General features: G+C 33.1%; 1 protein-coding gene across 4 annotated transcripts in view; it reads left to right on the plus strand.

The window, feature by feature from the left end:
• LOC130443766 (peripheral plasma membrane protein CASK) overlaps positions 1-12,870 on the plus strand; it is a 389,418-nt gene that overhangs the window by 365,716 nt on the left and 10,832 nt on the right. For all 4 annotated transcript variants that reach the window (XM_056778569.1, XM_056778571.1, XM_056778570.1 and 1 more), the window contains one exon: positions 1,386-1,524. In XM_056778569.1, coding sequence (XP_056634547.1) covers positions 1,386-1,524 — 139 coding nt within the window. The remainder of the gene's footprint in view (positions 1-1,385; positions 1,525-12,870) is intronic.

A 12,870-nucleotide genomic window follows, 5' to 3' on the forward strand; every position in this document is an offset into this window, starting at 1 on the left:
AATCAATGAAAATGGCAGTTTTATCACGCGGTGCAGTATCTATAAATAAAATAGTGTAAGGCTCTTATTTATGTATTTTCTCGTCTATATTACTAGAAATCGACGAGATTGAATTAGAACCCACTCTTCTTCTTCCGGACGTATCCAGCTCAAGATTTTCCAATTCTGCTTCTAGTTTCGTCACTTTTAAGTCACATAGTCTCTTAACCTTTATTTCGAATCTATTTATTTATTTGCTCCCACTTCTAACACCATTGAACTCTAAACTTGCTTAACTTTCTGCTTTATAGACCTCTAGAATATCGTAGACAAACAAAGATAACTTTTTAGAAATGAAAATGGCCACAAAATAAGGTAATAGGTCACAAAAAAATAAGTAACCGGCGTATCCTCAAAACTTTCACTTTGATAGTTATCAATTGGTATCCATGAGATCTGGGGAGTTTTTATTGTTGCTACATATTCCTATCCTATTAAAACTGTTCACTCTGTAGCAAAAATACGTTGAACAATAATAGAAGACGTTTATCCTAACTGAATTTTAGTGGTTTCACTATAATAGTTACTTTGTATCAAGTGCGCGGTATCTAGATTTCCATATTTTCAGTACAGTATAGAATTTTAGTAGGTGAGCTAATTAAAATAAGACGAAGCTCATACATCCACTACCTAGTGGGGATTAGGGCGCCAATAAACGAACTAAACTACGGCATAATAAAACGAATGATCTTCATCACTCTACAAAGTTGTTCATCTGAATGGGTCATTAATTTCGTTCATCTATTATTGACACTGGTACAGTAATTGATATTTCACATGTCGTGAATATATTATGGTCTATCAACGTCTATGCCTTGCTCTTCTCTTAAGCGTAAACTTAAAGGATCGTACATTATAAATATATCCAATAACCTAACCACGTACATCAGCATCTCTCTTGATTATAAACCCTTCTAAATGTACTTAAATAAGTAAGATAATGTGTTGCTACAGAAACACTCATCAGAGGAACTACTTATTGAACCACTGTGTGCTGTCACAGTGTGATTCGTCTCAAACTTTCATAGTTTATTTTTTGTTTTTAAACTGTAGAAGAGTATGACGCCACATACTTCATACCCTAACTGCCTAGGATATACTTCATATGTTAGCGCCATTTGTGCGACACTAGATCAAATATCACATAGTAACTTTAACTCAAATTATTCATCACTTTAATGTTTGTTGGAGATCTTAGTTCAAAATGGGATCGGGACAAACCAAACTTGCTGCTAGCATTGGAAGTAATACGAGCTTGTCTTCTTTCTAGTGTTTATCAATGATTTGGTTGGGATATGCCTTCGTCTTACCGTATACTACTTTTTATTGGTTTTTTCTTGTTGCAGATAATTAGTAAAGATGATCATCACTGGTGGCAAGCCAGGAAAGATAACGCTGCTGGATCTGCGGGCCTCATTCCATCTCCTGAACTTCAAGAGTGGAGGGCTGCTTGTTCAGCAATGGAAAAATCCAAACAGGAACAAGGTACTGGTGTTATATAAGGGAAATGATGTTTCTATAATTTGTGTTTTGTTTGTAGGCACGTGTTCTTTAAAAAAAATCTTGAAATATTTACTACAATTTTATAAAATTATTGAGTTGCGTTTGAGTTTTTCAAAATGATTGTCATAACTCGTAATTTGTTAAAATTGGAAGTGAAATTTTAAAATACTACTTTTGTATCATATTTACTAATATCACAAAAGATATTAATTTGGATTGTCCAAAAAATTTCATCAAAAGTTGTGACATGATAAAAATATTAATTCACTGAAATGTGGTAACTAGAAAATATTCAATATCTTTTAAGTATTTGCAAACAATTCAATTGCTATGATCTTATTTTAACCACCAAATAATATATTTCGTTGCTTGTAATATAAGAGGTGGGAAAATTAAGTGTCGAGACACGCGACGTATCGTTTCAAACAGAAGAATTGGAATTATACGACATGGACAAGCGAAACCGTTCGTTCATTCTTAAAATGAGTGCATTAATCAAGCATTTGCGGAGAAAGTGTTTTGTCAAAAACCGAGATGTTATGGAAGTTTAAAGCATTTTCAGAAGGACGACGATCAAAATTCAGGGTGGGAAAGATCCGCATGGACAGTTTGTAAGAATAAAAGGATATCAGGAGGAAAAGGTTCCTTGGAATCGGGTTAAAGTGATTCCCATTTTTTAAAATGTGTCATCACTTGTGAAAAGAGTTGAATTTTTGAATAGGATCCGGAAACAGCTCACCAGAGCATGAGATGGCGCACACCAGACTCCCCAAGATCCAAAAAACCAAGAATTAGCAATTTAAAGGTCAAATGTTTGCTGATTTGTTTCTTTAACAACGAATAAGCTTGTGCCTGATGGGTCGGTAATAGACTGTTAGAAAACATTGAAAGTCTGCGATTTTTGTCATTCTATCAGCCTGAAAAAACATATTTCCCCGTTTTTTTGGAATTATACATACTGCCTATTACATCAGAGAGGGGAGACCTTTACAAACCCAATTTCATCCGAAGAAACCGATTTATAAAGGTAACAGTTGATTGAAGTCACTTTTTGCTAACATACCGATAGGCAGTTTCGTGAAGTACCATCAGAAGAAGATTGGATTCATCAAATCTAATGACAAGAAGAGCTTTAAAGGTGCCTAGACTTTCACAACGACACATAACTTCCCGTCTCCAATGGGCTCGAGAGCACAGATATTGGATTTTACAACATTATCGTAACGTTCTTTTCTCCGACGAGTCCCGATTTGGTTTCCACAGTGATAGTCAGTGGAAAAGGATCTAGAGAGGCCCAGGTAGACAGGAACGACTGAATTTTACCAGAGATATTGTTCCCTATTATCCGCGTGGACAGTTAGTAAGAATAAAAGGATATCAGGAGGAAAAGGTTTCTTGGAATCGAGTAAAAGTGATTCCCATTTTTTAAAATGTGTCATCACTTGTGAAAAGAGTTGAATTTTTGAATAGAATCCGGAAACAGCTCACCAGAGCTTGAGATGGCGCACCCCAGACTCCCCAAGATCCAAAAAACCAAGAATTGGCAATTGAAAGGTCAAATGTATGCTGATTTATTCCTTTAACAGGGAATAAGTTTGTGCCTGATGGGTCAGTAATAGACTATTAGAAAGCATTGAAAATATGCGATTTTTGTCATCCCTTCGGCCTGAAAAAACACATTTCCCGTATTTTTTTCGCATTTTCACTGTATTTTTTCTCCATCGGTGTAATGGATATTGTTCAAACAATTTTAATAATTTTCTTCCAGTTCCTGATAATTCCTCAAAATTACCTGTTTTATATATGCATTAACTTTACTTATAATTGCCACAAACAAAGATTTTGAATATAAAGTTACCTACATTTCTAGAAAGAATTAAATATTCCATACCCCTCATTATATTTTATCCTATCTTTAGGTATATACAGGGTGTTTGGTGGGTTGATTAAACGTTGATTTTGAAGGCATCGTTTCAAATATATTTAAGTATAGTCTTCTTAGTCTCGTGGATCACGAATTTTTGGATATTTTATTATTTGCAAAACAATTGAAAACAGTTAGAAAGTGTTTAATTTACAGATAATATGTATTAAAATTAACTAAGCACTGATGAAATAACAAAATATTTTGTAATCTGATATACTTCATAAAAACCCCTAGATTGAGAGCTCTTTAGTACAACGTGTAACCCAAACAAGTGAGTTTTTACTTCTCGGAACAGTTTGAAAAGTGCTCTAAGTTGAAATTTCTGGAACCGTTAGTCTGAAGAGGATAACTTGACTATCGAAACGCGCGTCAGACAATGTAATTATCAGTGTTGGTGTAGGGGTGGTGTAAAAAGTGGTCAACAAATACATTATAAAACGTAGTATGAATGTTATGAATGAGCCTTAACACTGAGAAAAAAGTTTTTGTTGTTTAGCATGACGTTCGTTAGTACGGAAACGGTAAACAAGGTAGACCGTTTGTAATTAATGGCTAAAAATATCGTAAACAATTTCAAAAAGAGGCACTAAACAATGTAGTTATTCTTTCTATTTTTGGTAAATTTCTTTTGGAGAATTATATTGATAAGCAAACAATTCACTTGGATTTCGACCGCTGCCTAGTAACCATGTAGCGTATGGTATGCAACGTCCGCACACAATGTGATTGGTGCGTCTTTCATTGTGGATGATAATGTTTTTACTATTACCCAATAACATTATAGAAACATGATGGTAAAGTCATTAATCCAGAATCTCAGGTTTTTTCATGCCAGGAATAAAAGGATGGAAAATCAGTGGTTTTAACAGGATGAGACAACAACTGATTTTTTGCTGCAGGAAACTTTTGAAGCATGCGTCATTTCTAGTTTCTCCGTTATCCATCATTTTCATCTGCTCTTACGCAACTAGATGCCTACGACCTACCCCAAAACTGTTGATTACGCAATGGCGCAGTGGGAAAAAATAATAAATTATAAATAATATACAGTATTGAATATTTTGGCGTATACCGCACTTCACACGTATGGAAGAGCAGATGAAAATGGAGGCAAAGATGGTTCTAAAAGGTTTCCAAACCTAAAGATTAGAAGATAGGTAAAATGGAATCCTGGTTCCAATATTGATGATCCATGGTTTCTCAAAAATATATTGCGGAAAGACAAAAGCACAGTTTTAAAATAAAGACTCAAGCCCACATTCGAAGATGTTAACAACTTTTCAGAAAAAATTTTCGGTGCGCGTGGGGTACATCCCAATTTCTTACTTAGCACCAAAATTATTTAGAGTTTCTGGAAAATGGGCACCTTGCATTTCTATAAGTATCTTCCCTGATATCTGGATTGATAAGGAATCCCATATCTCCAGATATTTAGAGACGTGCTTAGGAGTAGTTCTTTAGAGAAATCCAATAGAGACCATATTATTAAAAAAATAGATGCAGCAATCGAGCTCAATTCGACAATGCGGTTGTCAGCCACTTATCTTCATAATTATTTAAATTGTAATTCAAATGAGTTGATATTCAATACTGAAAACAATATTCACTTCTACCACTACAAAAACAATATCACACTATCTGATGCACGTTTCTATAGGTAAATCTCGGTCTCTGAAGACGATAGCTTGGTTATCGAAATGTATTGAATAGTATGTTCAGTATTCAGAACCAAAAACTCGCAAAAACTAATTGATTTAATGATTTTTATAATATTATTTTGGAATATCATTACAACTTAGAATAACACAAAAATGTAAGTATGCTAAATATATTCAAAATTATGTCTCTTTTAAATTATTAAAAAGTTTGCATGACCTACGAAACAATCTGTATATAGTTAATTAAGTTGAACAGGTACATTCAACTACCTACTAATTTGACAATGCGAGAACCTGCATTTTATTTTCATATATGTGTAGCATGGAATTTCACCAAAGTAATAAATAAATAATTAGACTAATAAACAATTGTTCCGACTCATGTGTTTACTGAACTAATCAACGAAAACAATTTAATTAAGTGATTAATTGTAATGAGAAAGCTTATAATTGTTAGTTTTTGATCTATTCGTGTATCATTATTTTCCAAATTGAATCACGGATTTAATCATATTTCACTGAATCATAGAGATATGTTAATGCGTATGATACCAATTTCAAATAGAACTACAGAATAGGGATACGGATAAGGGTGTGTTTTCCTTGTCGAAACATTGGAATAAACAAAATTTTATAAACTGCTAAAACATTTTTCTTTCTGAGGAAAATAAAATCTCAGCAATATACTTCGACAATTAAACATATTGTATTGAGGATTTTTCAGAATTATTAACGAATAAACCATGGCCGGTAATTTTTTAAGCGAAAACAAAAATAATTATGAAACTCATTGGAAAAGGAGGAAAATATAATAAACATGAAAGAAAAAAGAATTTACGGCTGATCTGAGTTAAAGAAGGGGAAAGGAGTGAGTTTTTAAGGGTAAAAAAATGATTTATCTCAATTTTCCACAAAATTACGTCATAAGGAAAAAATTTAAATGGCAAAGTTGTGGTTAACATAAAAATCTACAACTTTTGTAATCACACTTTTTTCACTTCCTCCCAAAATTTATGTAAAAAACAAAAAATTTTTATTTTTTGGTTTTTTATTTCTGTTTTTTACAAAAAATATTATTTTTCCACGAAATTTTGAATACTTACTTTTTTATGTCCCATATAGACTAGACTGTAAGTTATTTGATTTCAATTATTTATTTGTCACATTAAATTGACATAATATGGAAAAAGCACCTTAATTTTCAATTTCAAATTCTACCGTCAAGATATCACCTTCTTTCAAAAAGTCGGTGAGATTTTTGTTATTTGAAATCTTTATTTTCTTATGGTGTGAAAAAATATTACCATCAACATAATAAATTTTCTCAGAAAAGACAAAAAACGACAAATTCCGTATAATTTTTAGTTATTAATAAAAATTTTTTAGATTCCACGTTATAATGATGAACATAATTATACATAATAATTAAAAAAAAATTCTATTTACTTTTTGTCCATAGAACTTGTAGTTTTACCGGAAATCGAGATAAATCGTTTTTTACCCTCAAAAACTCACCCCCTCTTCCTTCCCAGCCTTATATCGCCCGAGATTTATTTTTTCTTTTATTTTTATTACGAGGTCTGGCTTTTAAATAACAAGACTGCACGCCTAGACGGGTGGGGTAAAAAACAAGTAGTTCATTAGGCATCTAAATATCTAATATCTAAGTATGTCCCAAAACACGTTTCCGTCACTATTATAGTATTTGTGCAGTAGCGGTTTGACACCAACGTGCTTTTTTCTGAGTGCTATAAATTGTTGCGAGAGGCCAAAGGGGACAACTCTCTATCTCGTGCGCGTGTTTTTGACTGATGTAAGCGCCGAGATAGCACTGAAAATAACCAGCGCGCAGGTCACCCTGTGACTGCTTTAACTCTGGAAACAGTGAAATGGACAAACCCAATTGCGCGTGCAGATAGTCGAATTAGCATCCGGATGATTTGTGTGTCAACGGATCTGCTCATATTTCCTTGAAAAGTTAGAAAGTTTGAAAAACCATCTGCTTTGAAAGGGACCCGATTTGAGTCGATGGAAGCGGTAAAGCAAAAAACGGCAGAGCTTCTAAAGGCACTCACCGAAGAAGACTTCCAGCACCACTTCGATTGATGAAAAAAACGTATGGAAAGATCCGTGGCGAGGGGAGGGGAGAATATTGATGGGGAGCATTCGAATGTAGAATAATTATTATAACAAAACATTCTTTCATAACCAATCTCCTTTTCCAATGCTCTTTCCAAAAGTTTTCGGTGAGTGAAAAAGAAAATGTAGCAGCCACAAATCAAATTGTCAATAGGTGTTAAGAAACATTGATAATAGTGTTACCTCAATATGATTGCAAACACAGCATAGAAGTAATGTAGGTGTAGACATAACAACTCCATAACAGTAAGGAATTGAGATATTGAATGATTAATTATTGTCCTTCTTATTTAAATCAGACAATATTAGAGATGTGATTAAAAAATCAGTTAATTACTCCCCTTCAAAGTAATGGCCTACAATGTACTTATCCCAACTCTTAATGAATAACTTAAAACGTTTCTGAGATACTTTTATTGACATGGATTCCATCTTCTATTTTGTATTTTTGGGTAAAGTCGCATAATTCGGGAATCAAAAGTGACCCGTGATCTGAAGTGTAGTTCTTATTCATTTTCATCTGTCTGAGCTCTCTCGACGTGCTAGCTAACAATGAAGAAGAAAGCCTACTATTTCAGTATCCACTTGTAAACGGGGTACTGGAATGTTTTGCATATATTCCCTGTGGAACAAACTTTGCTTGCACCATGCTTTTACAATCGAAAAAAACAATGACCATGACCTTGATATTCGATTTTAATTGTGTTGATATTCGGTTACGTTTCAGTTTCCAGACTCATATAGAAATATTTTTATTTATGTCGTTAGCTTCTTTAGCACTTTTTTTTAAGTTTAAACAAAAGTTATTGCGTTGTTTAAGATCCATGTTTAATGACACTCTATAAAGGATCTCGCTTAAACTACTTAAGTCAGACTGACAAGCCAGAAGAAGTTCATTAACATACTAGTTGAGATAGATAAAACGTATTTGTTGCATACCTTATATATTGTGTAGAATTTATGAGAATCCTGAATTTCCAAAAAAATCAGCTCACTTTATCTATCGTTTTGGTTTTATTGAGAAACTTCACTAACCGGATTACTAAACTTTGTTTTCATTTTATTGAATATGCAAATTAGAATCTGTAAACAGAACGTGTGTGTGACGATAATGTGGTGCAACCAATCATACAGCTGCGCGTATCATTCTATTGGTATTTTAATTATAGAATAATTTCCTTCGTGTATCCCTATTCACCCTTTCGCTTACGCCACAGCTTTGGAAACATTCCTATAACAGAGGTTCGCGTAATTTCTAATACTATTTATCCCGACAAAATTATATTTATTCAAAATGTACAATTTCCTTTATAAAGGTTTTTATCAATACGGCATAAAGAAACATTTTATAAGTCCAGTAGGAATATTATACACAAATCTCCAAAAGTCTTGGCCCCCCTTGTAAACTTTTAAGTTTGCCTATATATAGAGCCCACCTTAACTTAAAAATAAAAACGTAACAAAATATTTTTGTCCGTAAATATATAAATTTTTGTAAAAGAAATCAAATTTAACGATTTAACTTGACAGCGAGTTCACATAAGCTTTGTTGAAAATACCGGGTAATATGATTTTTTAGTTTGTTCGAGCAAGAGTAGTGGCCTTACATCAAGAAGGTTTATCTAATCATCACATTGCCTGTTACATCAAAGAGAAGAGACCGTTACATAGCTAATTTCATCCTAATAAACCGATTTATAACGGTATCGGTCGTTCGAAGTCACGAAGTCACTTTTTGCTAACATAGGTCAAATGTTTGCTGATTTGTTTCTTTAACAACGAATAAGCTTGTGCCTGATGGGTCGGTAATAGACTGTTAGAAAACATTGAAAGTCTGCGATTTTTGTCATTCTATCAGCCTGAAAAAACATATTTCCCCGTTTTTTTGGAATTATACATACTGCCTATTACATCAGAGAGGGGAGACCTTTACATACCCAATTTCATCCGAAGAAACCGATTTATAAAGGTAACAGTTGATTGAAGTCACTTTTTGCTAACATACCGATAGGCAGTTTCGAGAAGTACCATCAGGAGATTGGATTCATCAAATCTAATGACAAGAAGACCTTTAAGGGTGCCTAAACTTTCACGACGTCATATAACTGCCCGTCTCCAATGAGCTCAAGAGCACAGGGATTGGGTTTTACACAATGGCATAACGTTCTTTTTTCCGACGAGTCTTGATTTGGTTTCCACATGATAGTCAGCGGAAAAGGGTCTAGCGAGGCCCAGGTAGACAGGAACGACTCAATTTTACGGTCGCCGTACACCATTATTCTCATTGATCGAACAATGACAGGTACCATATACGCTGAAAACATTATAAAACCGACAGATCAGCACTTGCGGAATGAATATGGAGCCAGACCATATCACACGGAAATGGTACAAAACATCTTAGAGGAATGAGAAATCCAAAGAATGAATTGGCCAACAAATTCACCAGACATGTGTGGGATTATATTGGCAGAGCAATATCCAATCGAGAAAACCCACCTGGAACCTTTCAAGACTGCTGCCGTTCAAGAAGAGTGGGGCAATATGGCTGACCATATTATCGTTAACTTGATTCGAGGGATGCCAAGACGCGTTGGCCAATTGATTGCAATAAGAGGCGGTCATACGTACTATTAAATTGTTTTTCTATTACATTATATCTTTTTTCTCATAATAAAAATTTTCACGCTATTTTGCACATTTTACTTGGTTTGCTTCACATATATTGTTACTACACTAAAGTATAAGATTGAACACATTTCATAAACTTAAAAATATTTTTCATTTAAATAACCAGGGGGGGCAAGACTTATGGAGATATGAGTATGTTAACAGTATTCTCGTGGTAATGGCTCCATTTGACAATTTATTTATTTGGGATTTCTTTCTATCAATCTACGATTCTCATGATTATTTCTTCTGGTCTGTTTATCTCAATGTAGCTTTTTCTCTACACCATTACTATCTCCTTTATATTTGGATGTTTCTTTCAAATGTTTTTTATATGCAATTTTCCTCCTATATCACTTAAGGATTTTCTCGCCCCCCTAACTGCCTAAAACTTCTTCAGTATAAAAATGACTTGTATTCTTTGCAAAAGTATAATATCGAATAATTATATTTTCTAGGGTTTTTATAAGGATTTAGTATATTAATTCCAAATTTAATAATTAATGTTTACATACAAGAATTACGTGTAAGTTTCATATCATCATGTATAGAAACAAGTTATGTCAAGTTTGTACCTCTACTCAAAACTTTATTTATATATGAATCTCACCAATGGGTCCAGAAACTCCAACTTCAATTTTGACTCATGAATCTGCTTTTATAATTCCGATTAGATATCAATAGTTGAAGTTTCACTAACACGATTATGAATGTTTACTTGCTTCTATTTTTATCCACGCTCAGTTTTTTACATGGCACTCTTTCGAGAATCATTCCACACGTTATTAGAAAGGCGTAGGTTTTAGTATCACTAAGTCTTGGAATCACAGTTACCGCTATTGAATGTCTTTGATGTTCTTGAGTCGATCGATGCATCACGTTTTCTGTTCTCTTAAGTGTTGTCCCCCTTGGTGATTATTTGAATCAAGATATTGTTTTATCTACTTTATGAAAATTGTTCTTCAAAAAATTAATATCATTAACTAATGTCTTTACTCCTTTGGCAAACTTAATTTCTACCATTCCATTGGTATATGGTCAGAGAACTGATCTTGTTAACTCAATCCGAAATGATTCATCTTTCCATTAAAAAATCGCCTACTGCCATCTCTCTGATTTTGGAATTATGAAATATCTTTTCAACTGCACCAATAATAATAACTTTTCATTTATGTGATAAGTTCTATGATGAAATGAATCTGCAGTCATAAATAAAGTTTTGACGTTAAGTTTACCTTGGATTACCGTTCGAAATAGAGGATTATCAAAATTATTTTTAAAAAAATAATTGAGTTAAAATTTTTTCGAAATATCATCATCAGCCAGGTCAGGCGATTAAGGTGTGCAGGACCGCAAAAGAAAGCCAGTTTTTACTAAAAACTGATGAATGGAGATGGTATTGTGTTCAGGTGTGTTTTGATAAAGGAAAAACCATCTTCTGTTTGCTTACTTGAACAACTCTGACCACGACAATGCTATTCCAGTATAAACACCAGTTTTTATTCTACCTTAAACAGTTATCTTGCCAAATTACAACATCTTTTAAATTTATGATTTTCCTCAAAAATACAAAATGTAATACAATAATCGTTTTTCTATCAGCAGGAGCCTTATGTTAGCAACTGCATACTAGAAGATAAAATTTTCTCATTAGGTAACTAGCAATTCGTGGTAGAAAGGTCTCGCTTTGGCGATAAGACTCCTGGGTATTTTATCAATAAGCTTTCATTACGCACGTTAACAAAATATTATCATTCTATTTTGAATCGTAAAAATTGATGAATAATAAATTCATGAGTCAGAAATCGGCATGATTCATATTAAATAAAAATGATTGAGAACCTGAAGTTGATTAAAATGTTAGTTAAATATTTTTTATAAAAAGTTGCGGGTTAGGTGGTTGGTAATTTTGACTTGTAATAAAAACTATAATTCGATATCTTGGTAATAGAGAATAATATACTGTATTTTTTTCAATATCTCTACATATAAAGAAAATATTTAATGCATTCGTTTGGTAAAAAAAATCTATTGATTAGAATCAATTTGTTTGCCAAATTTCAAATACCCACTATACAGAATAAGGAAACAAAATTTTCATTAGAATGTAAATGCTTGATGCTTCTTTATTGAGATTAATGATATCTGGCTATAAAGCTTTGATATCTTGTTATTATTTTCTTAAAATCTTATAAGGAGAGTAAAGTGGAATGAATTGGGAACTTTAGAGTGAAGAACGGATTTTTTAATAAATATAATGCTCAACCAATCAATATAGATTTTGATTTTGTTAACGGAACTCTAATACAGCTGCCTAAATTCACAAGATGATATTGAATCTCCGTACACGGTATATACCTCTTGTTCAATTTGTCTTTATCTTCCAAAAACAAATATTTAATAACAGATATATACAGAATTTGCTCAATTATAAGAAAAACTTTCTCGACGACTCACGATTGTCAAACAGAAACTGAGCATTCAAAATGGCTGCAATTTGTGTGAAACACTCTCTTATATTGATGTGCTAACATGTTCCAACATTTCAAATAACGGTTGTAGTAGAATTTTCTAGGAACGAAGTGAAATACTACATCCTATTTTCCAAAACATTTCCAAAACAGGAGAAAGCTGTATCGCTGAATCTAAATTGTTAACACCGAACACGGAATTTTAAAACAAGGGTCTATTGCATCTAATAGAGAAGAGGTTAAATGAAAGAAGATGCAATATCGAAACAAATAGATTATTCTTGGCTCCAAATATTGGATTGTATTAGAAGACAGGAATTTGATACCAAAATTCTTCTTTAAGTGGAGACATCTAGGTGCCCGGAATATTTGGAATTGATATCAAGGACAAAATAATAATTCCACTCGATCCTCCGCTGTTAGCAATTTGGCAAAATCTGGAGCCAAGTAACAAGACATTATT

Source organism: Diorhabda sublineata, chromosome 5, assembly GCF_026230105.1.
Source record: "Diorhabda sublineata isolate icDioSubl1.1 chromosome 5, icDioSubl1.1, whole genome shotgun sequence".
NCBI lineage: Eukaryota > Metazoa > Arthropoda > Insecta > Coleoptera > Chrysomelidae > Diorhabda > Diorhabda sublineata.